The 21,803-nt window shown below is 44.2% G+C and overlaps 1 protein-coding gene across 3 annotated transcripts in view; it reads left to right on the top strand.

Moving 5' to 3' along the window:
• Positions 1-21,803, top strand: part of CLUL1 (clusterin like 1) — a 220,371-nt gene that overhangs the window by 73,904 nt on the left and 124,664 nt on the right. For all 3 annotated transcript variants that reach the window (XM_078685688.1, XM_078685689.1, XM_078685686.1), the window contains one exon: positions 19,819-19,989. In XM_078685688.1, coding sequence (XP_078541814.1) covers positions 19,819-19,989 — 171 coding nt within the window. The remainder of the gene's footprint in view (positions 1-19,818; positions 19,990-21,803) is intronic.

The following is a 21,803-nucleotide window of genomic DNA, read 5'->3' on the forward strand; positions in this document are numbered from 1 at the left end:
CTTTCGACAACGTGGCAGGAGCCTCGCAACGCCTCAGCGCCCTCGGGCGCATACATTTGCATCAGGGCTCCCGCGGCGTGGGACGCCCGTATACTGCCTTCCACATCACTGCCCTTGGTCACTCAACTTGTTTTTTTCACCCGCTTCCCGCTTCCCGTAGTAGCCGCAGTGTCCATGGGACAGGGCCGCCACAGGAACAACAAGACCCAGGGGGCCTTGCGACAACGCGGCAGGAGCCGCACAACGACTCAGCGCCCTCGGGTGCATACATTTGCATCAGGGCTCCCGCGGCACAGGACGCGCGCTGGTCGCGCCCGGGCAAAGCCCGGGCCAAAAGCAGGTCCGTCCTTGGCCGTCATCGGCCGGAATAGGCTAGGCTGGGCCACGGCTCTTGGCTCCCTGGATCCCTGGTGAAAAACACTAGTTTCCAAGACTGTGGTAAATATTACAAGCAATTTTGGTGTCTCACTATATTTCCGGCTCCTTGATTTACGCAAATTACTGTTGGCGGTTTTCCTATACTGACTGATTGACTGGGGGGATTCTAGAGGCATATGAGACAGGGGTTAATTTACCTCAAGTTATTAACTCCCCACGATTGTCTTTTTCATATGTGCTGAAAGTGGGGGCCTTTATTTCCTTTTAGAAATTTTTTGTTCAGGAATTATAGAGGGATAAAGTTTGCTTTGTTATCAGGGTAGGGGATGTTCTGTGGATGCGACTTGGGGAAAAGAAAGTTGCACATCTCAATGACTTAGTCAAAAATCAAACAATGCTAAGGATTCCAGTACATCGCTAATGAAATATTTGACAGGGGCGGTGGGCGCCTTAAAAAAGCAAATTTCCATCGCAGAGGAGGCGTTGAACAAAGAATCGTATAGCTCTTTTGACTCCAGTAAAGCCCAGTCTCCCACCCTTAGATTGCTTGATGGGGTATCAAAATTAAATCACATGAGGCAATTGTGGAACATCAGAATGGCTGTGTTCAATTTGGGAGGGATGATATCTCATTAATTGATCTTGATGCTGCGCCGTTACCTCCACATAAAAGAGCTTGTGTATCTAAGAATTTGGTGGCCCCCATATCTTTATCCCCACAGATTCATGAGGCTCCCATTACCCCAAAAAATTCAAAACCCAATTCCAAGTCTAATCAGGGAAAGGATTGCCCAGCCATTAGCACAGTAAAAGAACGTGTAAGATCGTCTAATAATAAAAGTAAAAGCAAAGGCCAAGCAACCAACAACATGGCAGGAATCACAAACTCCTTATACGATTTAACTATCTTTATCAAAGATTCCATTGGCACCCTAATGAAAAGACTCGATATAATCGAGCTAGGTCTGGCAGCTATCTCAGGGCACATAAAGGATGCAAATATCTTACAATCTGAGCTAGGTAGGGGCGGGGGACTAGATAAAAAAATGCAGCCAGACAACAGTAGATTGTGGGCCAGATGTAGGTGGCCCAATACCGGTCGGTAACGGCCGAAATTACCGAATTTCAGCCGTTACCGACCGGTATTGGGCATTTGGGATGCAGGGGAGGATTCGGTAAATAACTAATCGGTATTTACCGATTCGGTATTTATCGAATCATCATTTACCAATTCGGTATTTACCGAATCGTTAAATGACATGTAGGAAGCACTTTGAAGAGTGCTTCTGTGCTTTAAGGATTCGTTATTTACCACCAACTATTAGTTGGTGGTAAATAACGAATACCTCTGTAAATTCAAATATGTGTATATACACCTGTGCCATGTGACAGACATACATGCCCTTAGGGCATGTATGTGTGCCACATGTGCACACAAGCACTATTCAGAGGTGCAACAGGGTGTCAAAGTGCCACCCTGCCACCCTTGACTCTTTCCCTATTTGTAATTGACATTCTTTCCTATGGGCCTCCAGGCCCATAGGAATGAATGGCAATTACCAAATCGGTAAATACCGATTCGGTAAATACCGAATCTTAACGATTCGGTAATTTTTACCGAATTATTAGCTACATAGCATTTACCGATTCTAAAATACCGAATCGGTGACATTTGGTATTTTAGAATCGGTAAATCCTATTTACCTACATCTAGCCCTGTGTCTCTAGCCACAGCAATGAGACTAGTGATAGGGAGAGATCTAGTTGTTCTGTGGGTTCTAGGTCCAAGAAGGTAAACACTCCTAGTGTGTAATCATCTAGGACTGTAAAGGAGAAGGGGGGTGGAAATGACCCCAGTAGGGTTAGACGTAATGATTCATTTTCTGCAGATACTTGCCCTAGTTCAGGAATCGAATGACCCATAATCAAGTTCCCACATTAAACCATATTAGTTTGAATCTTCCAACTGCAGCGGTTCCTTATACTCTGGTCTTGGCAAATGTGCCACCGTCCACTGAGGGAGACAAAGAAAATTGGGTGACGTTGAGGAATAAATCTATACATTATCTAAGGGCTAAAACGGGATTGACCCAAGAGATGTTCGCTTCGTTTAAAATGGTGAGACGTGTCCCGTGGGTGGGCCCCAGTAGGAAGACTTTTATAGGGGAGTGTGTCGTTCTATCTTTAGGCTCTCCTGCGTTAGCACAAGAAATTCTAACTCTAACTGGTTCAAATAGATTCATGGTTGAGGGAATCAATGTGTTACCCCTGGGATTCTTTTATCGGCCTAAAATGTTTGACAGAGATCCTGCCCCTTCTACTGGTACTTAGTTTAACAACCACTCGAGTTATAATGTAGAAGTGTCAAATAAGTATGGGCGCTTACACTTGCTGGAGGAGGTGGATTGACTTATGGATATAAATGTTCTTCAAAAGCTGGTAATTAGCGGGGCGCCCAAGGCAGTTCAGAGAGCATGTCATCTGGTACACCCGGAGGAACGACTCAAAATTGAGCCTAAGGTAGTGTGTGGGGTTTTTTTGGCAGCTGCCCACCTTCTTTAATTCACAATCACCCAAACCAAAATACCTGTATAGGCTCACAAACAGTGGGAGATCTCCCCGTAAGAAGAATTCAGGAGACAGACCAGTATGCCCTTCTGAGCGAGGAGGTACCCATTGAAGTAGTAACAGCTGGAATCTCTGAAAGCAGCATGACCGCTGTAACAGTGTTAGAGGGGCGCAAAAAACGGGGGGAGAGGGACTCGACAACTAGGTTTCAATCAAATCATGTTCAAGGGCAGGTAAGAATGGCCTTCTGGTACTTCTTTGTGCTTCAATCAAAGGCGAACAATCCAGTCTGGATAGATTTCATTGAGAACTTTGACGTCTTGTGCCTGAAGGAGACATGGCTGCTGGATGAATTACATATTGATGGTTTTAAAACGTTCCAAATACCTGCATTGCGTTCAGCACACGGGGAACATAAAGGAGGGATCTGCGTGTACATCTCGAACATGCTGGGGGTTCTGACGATAAAAACTTTAAAGTCATCCACCTATTATCAAATTGTCATTATCCATCTTCCTAAGCAAGTTGACTTGGCTGTCATTCATTTCTACAACAATGCAGATAGGGGCAACTTTACTAACTTGCTGAAAAATCTTAATGATGATTTAAGTAACTTCATTGCATCAAAAGGGAAGGATATTATCATAATTTGGGGAGGGGACTTTAACACTAGTGTTTGTACCCAGCCTACTTGTGGGTATGGGGATTTTGAGGATGAATACAATGGCCATGCAGCCCATTTTGTACACTCGAATAGGGGTGAAAGCTTTAATGAAGTTAAGGCTACTCATGATCTGGGCTTTGCCAATACATTGTGTTCCCCACCTGTAGAGTTTGGCCCCACGTTCATCGGTCGGGGCCTCAGCTCCTCAATAGATATTTATCATTCTCCCAAATCGATATACAGCGTGGGTTAACAAATTCATTATCCACCCAAATGGGCTCAGCGATCATCTCCCGCTAAGCATTAATATCTCATTTACTCATAGGAGTACTCCCTCTGTAGTTGAGAGATTGGCTTGGACTCAAGGTAGTTTGTTGGACCGTTACTCACTGCGTTGGGCTAAGAATGATTCAGAGGTAATGAATTCAAAGGTAATGTTACAGGCCATAATCCCTATTACTGAGTGTTTGCGAGAAGAGATCTCTTATACTGACATACTGATCGCCTTTTCTCAAATTACAGCTGCGATACAAGAAATTCTGACCCGTCCCTGTACGGAACCAAGAAATGAGAAAAATGGTTGGTTCGATACCATGTGTACCAAGGCATATTACTTGTTAAAGGCTGCATTACACAAAACAGTGAGGGATTATGAAGAAATCAGAGGGTATAGGAAGGCCTACAATCTTGCTAGGCATAAGCGCAAGAAATAAATAAAAGACCAGGACTGGAACAACCTCTATGAGGCATCTCTTCGCAGGGATTGCTCTTATTTTTGGCAGGCAGTAAGTGCCCCGTTCTTTTCAAACAATGAGGGAGCAAGGATTGAGGTGGCAATTAGCGAAAATTCCAGGGTTGACTTTTTTTCCACGGTTTATGGTAAAGGGAGCAATACCATCACAAAAGCCAACGAACCAGCACTACTGAGCGAGTATACTCATTTTTCGCCGATTAACATCCATTTCACTCATGATGAAGTATTGGTGGCCATAAACGAGAGTAAAGGTGGAAAGGCCCCGGGCCCCGATGAGACTCAGATAGATTTGTATAAATGCACGACCGAGTTTTGGTCCCCATTGTTAACTCGAGTCCTCAGAGCCAGTTGTGCAAAGGGTTTTATTAAATCCTGGTCGGAGTCCATAATAATACCCATTTTTAAAAAGGGGGACCGGGAAAACCCAGCTTGTTATCGACCCATATCCCTCCTAGATTCTTTTATGAAAATCGCAGGAAGGGTTATCTTGAATAGACTGCAACACTGGGCTGAAGATAATAATATCCTAAGTCCCGAACAATATGGGTTTAGGGAGGGGAGGGGTACCGTGGAGCAGGTTTTAAACTTTTCCATCTTACATGGGAAGTATACCCAGGCCAAGTCAGGAAATGTATTTGCGGTATTCGTAGATCTTACCGCTGCCTTTGACTGCGTTGACCATAGCCGTTTATAGCAGATTTTAGAGGGTCTCAAGGTCGAGCAGCCATTGGTGTTATTTGTGAGACAACTATATGCGGGGCTGCAGCTAAGGTGAGGTATGGATTAAAGGGAGAGTGTACCAAGCCTTCCCGCGTGGAGAAGGGAGTGAGACAAGGTTGCGTACTGGCCCCGTTCCTCTTCTCATTATATACCAACGCTTTGGTGGAGGAACTGGTGGCCAGTGCGAGTGATTCCCCGCAGGTTAACAACAAGCAGATCGTCTCCCTCCTCTACATGGACGATGCGGTTTTAATGGCCAGAACCCAGCACGGCCTTCAGAGGGCCCTTACTACTTCATTGACTTCATGGAAAATAGGGGACTGAGGCTCGATGTTAAGAAAACTTTCGTGATGTCTTGTGGAAAGGGAAGGAATAAACATTGTACTCTTGCAGCTGGGAATTGCAAAATTGAACCGACAAAAACTTTCTCTTACCTTGGCATCTTGTTGGAGGACACAGGTTCTTGGGGTTCTGCTGTTAAGAGTAGGGTCATTTTATTTAAAAGGTCGACTGCGGGAGTGATGATATTTTCGAAAAAGATGGGCAGGAGGCCTCCGGAGATCTTATTGAAAATCTACCAGACAAAGTGCATACGTTTTGCCACATATGGGGCTGGGGTCCGGGGGTTTTACGATGTTTCACCAATACAGGTGGTAGAAAATGCTTTTTTAAGATTTATATTAGCTGTTCCTCAGAGTGCATCTGTTTTAAACTGTCATAGCGAACTGGGGATTTGTCCCATCACTGATGTGATCAAAATGTAACCTATGCTACTTTGGCATAGAGCCTGGCCCGCACCCAACCTAGGGTTAAACCGAGACATCATTAAAGACTCTATGGGTTTGGAACAGGCTAAAAAAATTCCCTGGTTGAATTACATTAATAAACTATTGAATGATTTGGGTAGACCTGAGTTTTATGCTAACCCTGATTCCTTGCATTCAATATCCAGAAAAGAGCTCAAAGCTGTATGTCTGAACCATTTTGAGATACTAAGAATGGGGTTGGAGATTAACAAAAAAAAGTGATCCAGCATCAATCTACTCTGCTCAGTACCTCCATTCAACCCTATTCAGTGTGGTGTTTAGGGGGTTACGATAGATACATTTTGACCAGGTTCAGGTTTGATAGTTTTCATCGTCTGGTTTCATTTCCAACCACTAATGACTTGTCCAGACAGCTCTGTCTTTGTCCGTGCGATAATTTATCAATTCAAAAGACCGTGCACGTGATTCTTTTTTGTAAATTTTATGCAAATGAACGGGCCAGATGGATTATACCCTTCTTAAAGCAGGGCCCATAGCGGCAATGCCGTCCGGCCTTTTTATTTCTATAATTATTGAGTAATGTGTATTGCGTTGGAATCATGACTGGTTTTTTAAAAAGCATTCTGAGGGAAAGAAAAAGTATAAACTGTCAGCTTCTTTCATAGTTTATTTTTAAGTGTACATATTCAATGAATTGTTCTTTTTTTTATTTCCCTGCTTTTATGATTTTATCAATTTCTAAAATCGAATAAAGGATTTTCTGAATCTGAATCTGAGTGTAAATCACTGCATAGGAAATGTTACATCAGACAGCACTACAAGAGGTAATATAGGAGTGACATGCCATCAATACTGGTAAGAAATATAGTTTGAGTCCTTATTCTTTAAGCACAAATTCAGAATTTAAAACGTAACACGTTGTTAGGGGTTCGCTTTAATAATAAGAATTGCTTTATACCCAGATGAACCCTTTTGGCAAGATTAGGATAATGAAAGACTGTGCAAAAAAACATATAGAAATTTCCAATAATAATTTCAAAAATAGAAGATTCAATATAAGTCCGTGGTTTCTTTATTTGTCGTATTTTTGTAGTCCACGACGGGGACTTGTTAGCACATTCTCCAATCCTGGATACTGAAATCAATACAGCAATACAGCCAACAATACAGCCAACACACGTGTTTCGTCTATGGAAATAATCCAAAAGACTTCATCAGGGCTATAGCGACTAATATCATGTAGCCTTTATTTTCAATTTCTACTACGTAAATGCTGCTAATCCAATACAGTTCCAATATTTACAATGATCCAAAGCTTTGTGGCACAATGGCCTGACATTCACATTCAGCATCACTTACTCAGGGCTGTAGGTCCCTATATTTCAATTTTTAACTCCCGGCATGTGTAATCCGATTTAGTCGTGGCACCACGACTAACTCTTTGGAGACGCTTCACTCGTCAGACCTGGTACACGGTCCACACCGGTCCTTTCTTTTCCTTGTAGGCACGCAAGGATTAATTGATATTCTTTGTCGTCTCCTTGATTAAAAGCCTGATTTGGCCTGGCACTCTTAAGCCCCGCTGGAATTTGAAATCAAGCCCCAGGTGCGGACCCTTCGCCGCTATCACTCAATTTAGAGTTTGATTCTCTACACCTTTGCTGTTTTCTTCAGATGTTGTACCTTTCTCATTGATTAGTTCTTGGATCTATGTCCTCCCAAAACGTGGTCATTGGATTCCAGACGTGGAACCCACCCACTTACTTGAAAGAGCACAGACTACATTCATGTAACCATCGTCCTGATGATGACCTCAAGTCATAGAGGTTGAAACGCCGTCGACCCTGCAACGCCATTTTCGGCATGATATTGATCAATTTGCAAACAATGAAACTTTGTATATAATTGTAAATATCGTATATTGTCCGTCACAGATTACCTTTTCACTCTGCGCCGCCTCACGTTGTTTTATAATCACTTGTGTCACTACACCGTTTATTCACTCACATTTTGCCAGTACACTCTTGGTTGTTATGGTTACTGCAATTTACTTATGCGAATGTGCTTCTATATGCGAATAACAACTTTGAAGTATCCTTTGGTCTCCCTTGCTCTCTTTTTTCCTTGTGCTATGTGATTTACTCACACCTTTATTTGTCTGCTTATGTGATATTCCTGTTGAGACACGGCAGTGTGGACTCTCAGCAGTCCAGGCAGACTACAGGTGAAGGGCTGGCAAGGCTGCTCTTAGCTGAGCGTATTCAACTGCAGGACACAGAGGACTCCTGATCCACTGGAGCAGTCTGTAGCTCCTTTATCATCCTGGTGGCACTTGCCAGGCATCTGTAGTGGAGTTGGGGGAGGAAAAGAACCACTCTTTCACATCCTCGCTGAGACCCGGAAGGAGCGCGTACGCTCGTCCGTGCTGAAATCATGAATTAAAAGGCTACCAGTGGGGGGCGGGGCTAGGAAGCTTCATGGCAACTATTGATGAGGGCTGAGTGAAGCTTTAGCCCAAGGACTCCCTGTCACCTCTGTAGGAAATTGGGTCTCTAGTTGGCAGAGGTTTGTGCCCTATCCAAGTAGGGACCACAGTCCTCGTCAAGGTTAGTCAGATACACAACCTAAATTAACCTGTGCTCACCCTCTGGTAGCTTGGCACACAGCAGTCAAGCTTAACTTAAGAGGCAATGTGTAAAGTATTTGTGCAACACTTAAATTACAGTAACACAGTGAAACCACCACTAAAAGACTCCACTCCAGTTTAGAACAATATAGCGTATTTATCTGAGTAAAACAAGACAAAAACGACAAAATTCCAATAAGTAGAATTTGAAATATGAATTTTTAAAGATGATATCTAAAAACAGTGCTTAGAAGTCAATAGTGCTAAAAGGTTATTTGATGTTGTGCTAGACTGGGGTAAATCCAAAGTTCCAGGCTGACCATGATGGAGGCTAGGCTGGCTACAGAACCCACGCAGGGCCCACTGAGAAAGTACCTTTGCATGGAAAAAGCATCGACGTTGAAGAATCGATGCGTCGTTTCTTGTTCACGGAGTAGGGTTGATAAGTCGGAGTCAAGCCTCATAGGCAGTGTCTTAGGATCAGCACTGCATCGAATTCGAGGCCCACAGCGGCATCTTCGGATCAGCGCTGCGTCGTTGTCGAACCTTCTAGTCACTGCGTCGGCGGGCACTGCATTGGTTCCGATCGGCGAAAAGGGGTCCTTGCATCGCTTTTTGTAGCAAACAGCTGCAGAACCAACTCCTGAGGCCCAGGACTGGAGTTGGCATCTCAGGCAAGGGTAGGAATCATAGATGGCAGAAACCATCCGAACCAGCAGAGTTGCATGAAGTCTTTAGCGACCTTGCAACTTCAGAGAACAGGAGGCAAGTCAACAAGCCCTTAGACAAACTTGGGTTCAAGAATGTAAAGAGCAGGTCCAGTCCCTCTTCACTCCCAGGCAAGAAGCAGCAGGCAGCAGGCCAACACAGCAGAGCAAGTAGCAAAATGGCAGGCCCTCCTACAGCACAGCATTCAGCAGGCAGCAGGCCAACACAGCAATGCAGGTGGCAAAGTGACAGTCCCTCCTACAGCACAGCAGCTCTACTTCCAGGCAGAATATCCTTGTTTCAGCAAAGTTCTCATTTTGTGATACCAGGGGTCCAGTACTTATACCCAAATGTGCCTTTGAAGTGTGGGGCCTTCAAAGAGGCGTTTGAAGATCACAAGGTCCATGCCTTTCCTGCTCTGGCTCCAGACTCACTACAGGGGATTATGCATATCTTTGTGTGGGGACAGGCACAGCCCTATTCAGGTGCAAGTGTCAGCTCCACCCTCCCAATCTACCTCAGGCAAGGCCCATCAGCCTGGTGGTGGGCCATCAGGAAGCAAATGCCACACACCAGCTCCCTCTGTGTGACTGTCTAGAGGGAATGCACAAATCCCAGATGTCACTCAACCCAAACGTGCATCCAGAGACAGGCAGAGGCACAGAATATTAAAGTAATAAAATTCAAATTTTCAGACTGACAATTTAAAATCCAACTTCACCATAAGCTGTGATTTTAAATTGTGAGTTCAGAGACACCAAACCACAGATCTCTATTGTTTTCCAATTAAAATATGTTTAAAGGAAATCCCAATGTTAACCTATGGAGAGATGGACCTTGCAGTAGTGAAAAACGAATTTAGCAGTTCTTCACTACCAGTACATGTAAGGCTCAAAAGCACATGCACTGACACTGCCCATAGGGCTGCCTAAGGCCTACCTTTGGAATGACATATATGTAATAAAGGGGAAGGTGTGGGCCTGTCAGGTAGGTTAACTTACCAAGTAGAAATGGCAGTTTAAACTACACACGCAGGCTCTGCATAAGTAGCTGCTCCCTACAGGTTTGAGCATTGCTGGCTCCCGCAGCATGCAGGGAGCTGGCTGGGGCAGTGGGGCCCTGAGACTCTCCTTGCGGTACCCAATGTTGTACATGGTGGGGACCCTGGGTGGGCACCAGGGAACCCATCTTGAAAACATGAAGGCATGTAGCCAAAATAGGCCCATGGAAGGGGAGCCCCCTCCTCTTTAAAAGGAGCATGGCCCTTGGGGAATGGGGTCCCCTTGACCTTGTTAAGGTTCAGGGAGGGGGACTGCATGGTCTCTCTCCCCTTAATTAATGGATTGTGGCCCAGGGGATGGGATTACCAGGCCGAAAACAGCTCGGGAAGGGTGCCACTCGCCCCCCTCACCATAATTTATTCTGATTGATTGCTAATGTGAACTAGGCTACCCGTGAAGTGTATGGTATCGGGTCAATGTTGGACATAACGCATGCTTGGTACACCTAAGGGAGTTGTATCTGTGATGGCATTAACCCCTTCGGTGCTGATGATGAGCTGGACTCGTCATGGCACACAGTGGGCGTGTGCTCATGACGAGTCCTGCTCGTAATGGCACACAGCACAGTAACTCCCTCTGGTGTAGCGCTGATGTCATTTCAGTGAAACCAAAACTAAAATGAGCCAAGAGGCTCATTTCAGTTTCAGTTTCTACGTGCTCAGGGGGCTATCTCAGCCCCCTGGGCACGTAGAAACTCTGGAGAGGTATCGTTTGAAAAGGGAGGATCATCCCTTTTCAATGGCACCCCTCCCTAGTGGATCCCTGCTTGGGGATTGACCCAGGAGGGCGATCCCCAATCAGGAATCCACCAGCACCAGGGAGGGGGGAGCGGCCCCTTGGGCAAGAGTCTTTGCTCCCCCATATATATTTTGGCATGATTAGTCTTTCTGCCCTCCCGGGTAGGTAGAAAGCCCACTAGACACCAGGGATTTTTAATGGGATATTTATTAGGGGTGGGGGCTGCCCAAAACGGGCATGCCAATGCCACTACCCCCCGCCGCAAAGGTACAGTCTTTCTGCCCCCCAGGTGGGGCAAAAAGCCCACTAGATACCAGGAATTTTTTTAAATTATAATTTGGGGTAGGAGCTGCCCAATATGGGCATGTCAATTACCCCATCCCCCTGACGCAAAGGTACAGTCTTTCTGCCCCTCCTGGCAGAAAGCCCACTAGACACCAGGGTTTTTCCCCCCGATAAATTTAGGGGTGGGTGTTGCGCAAGATGGGTGCCCCCACCCAACCGCCCATAAAATTCCAGTCTTTCTGCCCCCGGGGGTTCAGAAGGGACCCTAGATGCCAGGGATTTTTTGTTATAGGGCCGGGGTGGGGGCTGCCCAGAATGGGCATGCAAATGCCCCCACCCTACTCCCCAAAGAAAAAAAAGACGTTCTGCCCCCCCAGGAGGCAGATGGCAATAGCCCTTGATCTGCCCCCCCCCGGGGAGGGGCAGAAAGCCCACTAAGCGCCGGGGATTTTTTTTTATATAGGTAGGAAGGGATTTTTTTTATATAGGTAGGGGTGGGGGCTGCCCAGAATGGGCATGTCAATGCCCCCATCCCCCAAAAAATCATAGTCTTTCTGCACCCCCTAGGAGGCAGATGGGGCAATGGCACCTTATCTGCACCACCCGGGGGCAGAAAGCCCACTAGCCACCAGGGATTTTTTTTTTACAAAGTTTGGGGTGAAGGCTGCCAAGAATGGACATGCCCATGCCCCCACCCACCCCAAAAAAGATGCCACTGTCTTTCTGCCCCTCCCAGGAAGCAGATGGGGGCAGTCGCCCCTGATCCTCCCCCCCGGGGGGGCAGAAAACCCACTATGTACCAGCGATTATGCTGGATTTTTTAAACGCAGGGGTGGGGGCTGACCAGACTGGGCATCCCAATGACCCTGATCCCCCAAAAGAATAGCCACAGAATGTTTGCCCCCCTCAGGGACATATCAGGGCAATAGCCCCTGGTTTCCCTCCTTCCCAGGGCGGCAGAAAGCCCACTAGACACTGACTTTTTTTCTGAATGTGCCTACCTGTGGAATTTGGTTCCCAGCTTTGCCGGCACCTAGGGACACCTAGCAAACCTATACATTTCTGAAAACTAGACACCAAGGGGAATCTCGGATGGGGTGACTTGACTGGCTCTCACCAGGTTCTGTTACCCAGAATCCCTTGCAAACCAAACATTTTGCAGAGCTAGGGTTCAAAATCTACAGCTAGGCACTTTGGAAAAAAAAGGTCAGTTTCCACTGTGAAAATGTGCTGTGTCCACGTTGCGTTTTGGGCCATTTCCTGTCGCGGGCACTAGGCCTACCCACACAAGTGAGGTACCATTTTTCTCGGAAGACTTTGGGGAACGCGGGGGTGGAGCCACGCAAATTCCAGAACTTTCCACCACAGAAATGTGAGGAAAATGTGTTTTTTGGACACATTTTTAGGTTGGCAATGGATTCTGGGTAACAGAACCTGGTGAGAGCCAGTCAAGTCACTCTATCCTGGATTCCCCAGGGTATCTAGTTTTCAAAAATGTATAGGTTTGCTAGGTTTCCCTAGGTGCCGGCAGAGCTGGGGTTCAAAATCTACAGCTAGCCACTCAATACGTTTTGGGCCCTTGCCTGTCGCGGGTACTTGACCCACCCACGCAAGTGAGGTATCATTTTTATCGGGAGACCTGGGGAAACGCTTGGTGGGAGGAAATTTGTGGATCCACGTAGATTACAGGACTTTCTCACACAAAAATTTGACAAAAAAAGTGATTTTTTTCAGCCAACTTTGAGGTTTGCAGGGGATTCTGGGTAGGAAAACCTTAAGGGACCCACACAAGCCATACCTCGCTGGACTCCCCCGGGTGTCTAGTGTTCAGAAATGTGTGGGTTTGGTAGGTTTCCCTAGATGGCTGCCAAGCCCGGGGCCGAAAACTCATGGGACCCCCCCACCTTGCAAAACCAGGTTGTTTTGTGATAGATCATTATGATGTTGTTTCAATAGGTTTTGGGCCCTTGCCTGTCACAGGTACTTGACCTACCGACGCGAGTGAGGTATCATTTTTATCGGGAGACCTGGGGGAATGGTGGGTGGTATGAAATTTGTGGATCCACACAGATTCCAGAACTTTCCACCACAGAACTGTGAGGAAAATGTTTTCTTAATAAATTGTTTAGGTTTGCAAGGGATTCTGGGTAACAGAACTTGGTGTGAGCCAGTCAAATCACCCCATCCTGGATTCCCCTGCGTGTCTAGTTTTCAAAAATGTATAGCTTTGCTAGGTTTCCCTAGGTGCCGGCGGAGCTAGGGTTCAAAACCTACAGCTAGGCACTTTAGAAAAAAGGGTCAGTTTTCACTCTGAAAAATGTGGTGTGTTCACGTTGCGGTTTGGGCTGTTTCCTTTCGCGGGCGGTAGGCCTACCCACACAAGGGGTAAGTATGTTTAATAGACGGAACAACTGTACTTTCCTGATAACTTGCAATGGTGTAAAATGCAATTGGAAAAAAAAAACTATTAACGAGTGTAACAAAATAAATCAGGCATTTTCTGCTTACTTTGGGAGTGTTGGAACGTGGGGATCCAATGAAATATTGAGGTCATCTCCCTCAACATGCCATCAATTAAGCACTACTTTTACAGCTTTAGGCATGTCACTTTCTATAATATGCTAGAATCATCAGAGATTCTGCCCTATATTCCAGTTAGTGCAAGGAAAACCGTCATCTCAGCACTCATTTTATCTAGAATTGATTATTGCAATGCCCTATACTCCAACCTGCAGAAACAATATTTAAACAAATTACAGGTGTTGCAGAATTCAGCTGCGAGACTCCTCCTAAACTTGCCTAAATATCAGACTCCTACCTCTGCCATAAAATAACTACACTGGTTGACAGCCAGAAACCGCAATAAATGTAAAACACTCTGTCTCGCGTATAAGGCCCTACATGGCATTGGTCCAGAATTTTTGAGAAACTCAATTTCATAGTATATTCCTAAGAGGAAACTCAGATCTTTGTGTTCATACTCCGTTACTCCTTCCAGGTTCAGGAAAGCTAGATTGGAAGGTAGTTTCTTCCAAGTAGGAGCATCTGAATTCTGGAACGCCCTTCCTCTCCACATTAGATCTGCACCCTCTTTGCTAGCTTTTAGAAAGCTCCTCAAGACCTGGCTTTTTAACCTTTAATCTCTCAGCATATTCTGTTACTTTGCCTTCTATTAGCACCAAGACACACTCCGGTAAATGCTGCGTTGTATAAATCTACGTAACATAACTTACAATCACCAACATCATGCTTTTAAGTCTACTTAGTTTAACTGAAGCCAAAAGACCCTTCAACATTAAATGCATTAAACTGCTTAGTGCGCGGCTCCCCAGGCTAGGTTTCACGGCTACCCAGGGAGCCACTGCGCACAGTTTGGAAACCACTGGTCTATTGGCTTTAAACGTAGCGTCTCTCCCGTGTGAACACAATGCTGCTCATATTTTAGGAAGTGCAGCATACTAGGTAAATTAGCCTGTATGGAGCATGTCCATCTTTGACTCCTTACCCAATTATGATCCAAGAAAGAGTGGGGACAGGGTCAAGGAGATTAAGGTCATCATCCACCCTTATACAGGTTTATGATTGTGCAGGTTCAGACTAAAGAGGTACAGACTTGTGTATCATGGACAGGCAAATAGTGTCTGAATCAAACATATTCTGCTTGCTACTGCTGCCAAACTGATTTCGATCACATCTAAACAAAGTGCTTGATCGGAGCTAGGAACACATATAGAGTCCAGTGCCTCTCTCTGCTGTTAGTAGAACAGTTAGTGGTAAAGGGTAAAGGAGATACATGCCTGTAAGCGTGCATGTGATTATGTGTTTATGTATGTCAATTTGTAAGTGTAGATGCATGTGCTTGTGGTTATATGGCTGCATGCTTGTGTGTGTCTGCGAGGGGGTACAGGTAAATAAATGTCTATGTAGGTTTTGGAGGGGACATTCTCTGACATAATAATGAGGGCCCTGGCTAAATGCACCACCCAGTAGTCACTGTAATGGTGACCTTGGCGTAATGGTGTCCTCCTTCACTAATTATTGGCACACTTGACATGTTTGTGGTGTCTCTTACCATCATTAACATGATGTGGGAATTGTGGTCATAAGAATGACTATCACAGGAATATTTGTGGTCCTGACATTAGCTGCATACCCTACCTTAGTCTCTACTTGGGTACCCAGCAAAAGGATATTCTTCTTTATTTATTGCGGGCCCATCTCATATATGTGTGACCATTCCTGGTGTAAGGGTGGCCCCAAACTAATGGTGTCCATCCATGACATATTTGAGATACTCTCGACTAGTTGTAGTTATGCCTGTCATAATAGTGGCCCATCCATAATGTTCAGCCTCTTTACATATAATGAGCACGCTTAATAATCTTGTGCCTATGCCTGGCACAATGGTAGCCTTGCCCTATTGGCTACCTTTTTGATGTATTGTGGGCACAAAAGATTTTTCTGGAGATTAGCAGGCCTTTTCCTCAGGCCCTCAGGAAGTCAGTCCCATTCACCACTTGACTCTTACAGGGAAGTGAAGATGAAGAGTCACTCCAGGTAATAGAGGGGGTTAGAAACCTATACTATGCATACCCCAGTGAAAATAACACTCTAGAACATCAATGTCTGGTCAATACTAAACTGTATGAAAACATGTACGCAAATATAGCAGGTAATATTTTTCCTCCTTCTTCTCTGCCTCTCCACCAAAATCCTCATCCTCCTTGCCAGGATGTCCAAAGCTGCCATTGTAAATGATACTGATGCATTTTTGGTGTCTTTTTAATGTTTGCACCTGGTTACTATCAGATCCTATTCAATGGTAAATGCATTTCCTAAATGCCTTTTTTGCGACCAGTCGCAATTAGGAAATCCGTTATACATGCAGGTACTGAATCGCAAATAGTAAATACCTATTTGTGATTTCCTATTTTGTGATTCCCAAAGTGCAATTTCTACAAGGTAGAAATTGCATTTTGTGATGTCGCATATGCCTTACGTACATACCAAAAGGTTATTTAGCATTTCCTAACGGGCCAAAATAGCGATTCGGACCATTAAGAAATGCAAAATGTGTTTGTACATATGAGCTTTAAAATTGTGAATTTCAGTGTGTTTTTTTTGTTTGAAACGTTAGTGTTGTCAGTGACATACTCAACTAAACATAACATAACTTTAACATACGTTTTTTTCTGGGAAATTCTACTAGTTGCGCTTTTTTTTATAGCAAAAACAGATCTTTTTATCAAACCTTACTATAAACCTATGGTTTTCTCGCAGAAATAATAAAAACAAATATATCTATATTAATATATCTATATATACACAAACATATTCACTGAAAAAATAAAAGGTTAAAGTGAAGTTATAGTTAGGTATGGACATAATATCTTACTTTGCATACAAAAACTCAGAAATTCACTGAAAAAAAAACAAAGGTTAAAGAGTTGTTATAGTTAGGTAAAACTGTAATTTTAAATGTAACAATTTAAACTAAAAACACTGAAACTTAACAGTCATTTTTATTTCAAGAAACTATACCTCACGCCCCCGCCATGTACAGTGGTATTAACAATGGTATCAGTTCAGTTATCATTAGTAATGTTATCCATGATTTCACAGAACATGTTATGAGTGTTGTAATATGTGAAGTCAGAAGCAGTGCATGGCGAAAGTGCAATGTATTGTTTCTGATGCCAGGCCCTGTGTCCAATACCTCAAAGTCACCTAACCCCCTGCCGCACATGACCTTCACCTGTTTGCAGCAACCTACCACAAACACTCAGACGTCGACCCCTTTTAAAAACATCTTGTGAGACTCTTGTGGAAGGTATTGAGGTCTCTGCGCTCCAGTGGTACTCCTTGGGACCATGCTGGTTACCATGGGAAACTCAACGTATTGTGATTTTTTTTTATGTGGCCCCAGGGGGAGTCCTTTTGGGCCCACCGCAAGTTCCAGGGATCGAAGTACCCCTACACCTTGTTTTTTTTTAATTCCCCATGTTCTGAAATGGCAGCTGCAACATTTCTCTTCATGTTGCAGCCAGCCAATCACAACATGAGCTACCATGCCTTTCGCTTCTGCGGCAACGAAGTGGCAAATCAGAAAAAGCCCTCTCAGCCAATCAGATCGCTCTATAATATGAATGTGCATGGTTGCGGGGCTCTTGGGAGAGTACCCCAACCCAATCATCCAGATATACAAAGTTTTTGAACCTCAATTTCTCAAAACTACTGAAAGAATTTGCACCAAGTCACAAAAAGCATGCTTTCTATATCAAGATTTAGCTTTCTGCCAAATTTGGTGTAATTCAGTACAGCCGTTTTTGCTGTATTGTTAAATGTTCCTATCGAAAATTGTATGGGGAAATTGCATCTTGAGACCCCCATTTTTCTCGGCTGCTGATTGACAGATCCCCCAAAAACTTTTCATGAAGGAGCTGAGAAGGATTCATTATTTTTTTGGGAAAGTTTTGTGAAGATTCGTCAAACTACACCAAAGTTATTAGCAAAATTAGTTGCCGTCTAACAATCAAACTGCCTAGCCACATTCAGATAGCTATACATTTTTAACCTTAATTTACCAAAAGCTACTCAATGAATTTACACAAAATCACAAAAACCACACTTTCTGAGTAAATATTTAGCTTCCTGACAAATTTGGTGTAGTTCCGCTCAACCATATCATCTATATTGCTAATCAATTTTTCTATGGAGAATTACATTGGAAAAACACGTTTTGGGACACCCCTTTTTCTCAGACCCCTTATTGAAGCATTACCCCAAAACTTTCCAGGAAGGAGCTGAAGCGGATGAGCCATTTCCCAGGAATGTTTTGTGAAGATTCATCAAACTGCATCAAAGTTGCTGGCTAACCAGACTCCTTTGTACTGTCCCGACTGCGTTCCTTACTGCGAGCCACATTTCCCACCTTCCCACTGGCTCCAGAGGAGGCGCAACCCCTGACCGCAGTTATTCAACATCCATCGGGGACACACATGGTTACTAAGATATACAGACTTAGCTTAGCGGCTGCTCCTGCAGCAGACGAGAAGGTCCGCCTGGCTTGGGAAAGAGATTTGGGGAAACAGATCACGGATGAGGAATGGGCTCGGTGCTGTGCTGTAACAAAAACAGTATCGTTGAACACCCGGCACAAGCTCATTCATTTCAAATTCCTGAGGCGTATGTACCACACCCCTGCTCTGGCCCACAGAATAGACCCCTCCCGATCCCCTATGTGCCCGAAATGTAAAACTACAGAGGCTGATTTTGCTCACCTATCATGGACCTGCCCCCGACTGCAAGACTACTGGCTACAGGTACACAGCACATTTGGTAAAATACTAGGCGTCCCCCTAACTCCGACCCCTGAAATTGCTTTGTTAGGCTTCGTGACGAACTTCCCACCAGCAGTTCGCAGGCTTGCGACGCTGGGCTTCTTGCTAGCTAAGCGCGAGGTGGCCTTACTTTGGTGCTCCGCAAGAAGCCCGACGGTGAAATATTGGTTGAAGAGCTTGGCCTCCTGCAATGTCAACTGCGTAGAGTACTCCTCCACCATCCCTACATCGTCTAGACCCTTAGACATATGGGGGCCGTACCGCGCATACATTGCTAAACTCGCAGCTGACCAACAGGCGCAGCTAGACAACCAACTGTACCCGGAGGGAGTGGGTTAGCCTGTGCTGTTGGTACAACTTCTGCGCTGCTGCTGAACACTATCTGTGGGGGCCGGTTGGGCTTGTTATTGCATCCGGGGCTATTTACTGGCTGTGATAAACTGTTGTGGATATCCCCAATCCCTTTGGACTTTGCACTTGTTCCTACGCCGAAAGCTGTCATTCAGGGTGTTTTTGTACTGCAAGATGGGGTGTATTGTTTCCATTGCTAATGGTTTGTGTATGATGCTTCTGAAAATGACAAATAAAGTTTAAAAAAAAAAAAAAGTTGCTGGCTAACCAAACAATCGATTTCCTATGAAAATGTGGTCCTAACTATAACTACCCAGTGGCGACTATCAGTGGGTAATATATATTCTATGACTATAACTATGTGGTAGGCACACAATTATAGCCACAGTTTAACTTCAGGTACCACTGGAGTATAAGATAAATAGGCATAATTTAATTTCATTCAATGTAATTTCTAAAGGTATGTTCTGATATTACTTTGTTGCAGGCCTATCCCTTATTGTTATGGGCATATATTTTAGCCCATTGGCAGTATGCTGCTGATGCTGAGCTTACAAACTTCTCATTTGGTAGTTACCCCATGCAAATATACTTATGTATAGCAATGGTTTTACCACAGGTGGACAAAAACATTAACCCTTTTCTAAAAGTTATATCAATCATTTGCTGTTACGGCTTATCTGGTACTTCTGAAGGGCAGTTAATTATTTTTGGCATTACAAGGTGGAAAATATTTCTATGCAGAACATGAGAATGTTGATATATTGAACAAGAAGCAAAGGATCTTGGCTTAGTCTTTCTAAAAAGGAATCTGTGTGCATGCTTTCAGTACAATAAAGTTAAATCATATGTTCCTAGGAAGCTTTGCATCTTATGGAAGAAATCAAAAGTCGTCTAAGTGAAGAAGAAGGGCAGTGCCAATCAACCCTACAGGGTACATGGGTGGAATGCAAACCATGCCTGGAAACCTCGTGTTTGATATTCTATACCACAAATTGCATTGAGGAGACCTCCAAATTTACAAGCACGGTAAGAAAATTATCTACTCTACTATATGTTCCTATTATCTATTATCATATAATGTATAGTCGTGTGCAAAATTACAAATTTCCTCCAGAAGTCAAAAGAGGCAGAATTAGATTTATACTCCAGCACTGGATTTAAACTGGTGTACTATAAAAAAAACTCCAACCCAAAACCCTAGCACCTGTTTTCACAAATGGGACATATTTGACAATAGGTCGAGGAATCAAGATTCAATAGCATGTGTTAAGTGTCCGTTATTACCGGGGTACAGCATCCATTTTAGGACATCCTCATTCCTCACCCCTTATCCATACTTCTCATCCCTGTTTATCATCCATAATCCCTACTTCTCTCTTCATTCATCCCTAATTCTCATCCCTACTTCTCATCCATGAGATGGATGAGAAGTAGGGATGAAGGATGAGAAGTAGGACTGATGGATGAGCAGTAGGGATGAGAAGCAGGGACGAGGGATGAGAAGTAGGATGATTGAAGAGAAGTAGAAATGATGGGTGAGAAGTAGGGATGATGGATAAGACGTAGGGATCATCGATGAGAAATAGGGATGAGTAGTGAGGAATGAGGATGTCCTAAAATGGATGGTGAACTGGGGACAAGTCATCAATTCATAAATAAGTAGGAAGCAGAGCAGAATGGTAGTCACTATCTCAATCACAACTCATTTGAAGAATCTGCAGAAAGTACATTAAAGGCCAGATTTACTAACATTTTGCGTCATGCCTGCACCACTTTTGTGGAGCGTCCATGGCTGAAAATGCTAGTAGATATTTACAAAGCCACGCAAGAGGTGATTTGCCCCACCTTACATGGCTTTGTAAAATAAATGCAACGCGATGCAGAGGCTTGCCCTGCATTGCATTACATTTAATTCTAGGAGGTGTTCTATAGGTGGAAGGAACGTGGGCGTTCCCATGCTTCTAACCATGGATTTCACACAATCCTAAATTAACAAGAGTTTGTAAAGTTGGGATTGCGTGAAATCCCTACCCCTCTCAGAGGATGGCATAACGAGAAGAAAAATCTTTTTTCTCCTAGATATTTCCTCTTTCTATGTGTGCTGTAATCTGCAGCACACACACAAAGAGAAAAATGTCTCAAGAGCTTGTTTTTGTGCAGGAACGCATGCTTTCCTGCATGAAAACAATTCTCCTTGTAACGCAGGTGTCTGCTTTGGAACTAGGCTGCCTGAAGTGCACCAGTGCAAGGAAAGGACAGGAATCCGTCTTATGATATTAAATATGATGCACTCCTGCCCTTTCCCTTTACGCAGCACAATGCAGAAAGGTGGCTTGCTGCGTTGTGCTGCATTAAGGTATGTTAAATTGCCCCTAAGTGCTCTGAGCAAGCCCACACCAGATGCCAATGAATCAGGTACAACCCTCCAAGTAATTCTTAAACTCACATGCTTCTCTCAGATGGGTGTGTCTTGGATGGACGTGGAAATATGGTCCCACAATCTTCGCAAATTTTAAGATGCATGAAGACAACATGAAGACATTTGAGATGCAATACTACTGTTAGGAAGAAAGGAGTGGAAATGCAAGCCTCACAAAAGGTGCTCTATCAGGTCTTAAAAATATTTAGATAGTGACTTCACATTTATAGTTAGGGGCGCATATTTTAAATAAGAAATACAAGAATCATTGCAGTTTTGCATGGATGTGGGGTAATAAGAATAGAAGCAGAACATTGCTATTGTTGTAGCTCACATGCAAGTTAATCAGTGTTTGTTGTACTTTTCATGGACTTTGTAAGACGCATGTTTGTGGATTTGTTTCGGGCCACAGCACAGACAT

The sequence above is a fragment of the Lissotriton helveticus genome, chromosome 4_1 (genome assembly GCF_964261635.1).
Source record: "Lissotriton helveticus chromosome 4_1, aLisHel1.1, whole genome shotgun sequence".
In the NCBI taxonomy this organism is placed as follows: domain Eukaryota; kingdom Metazoa; phylum Chordata; class Amphibia; order Caudata; family Salamandridae; genus Lissotriton; species Lissotriton helveticus.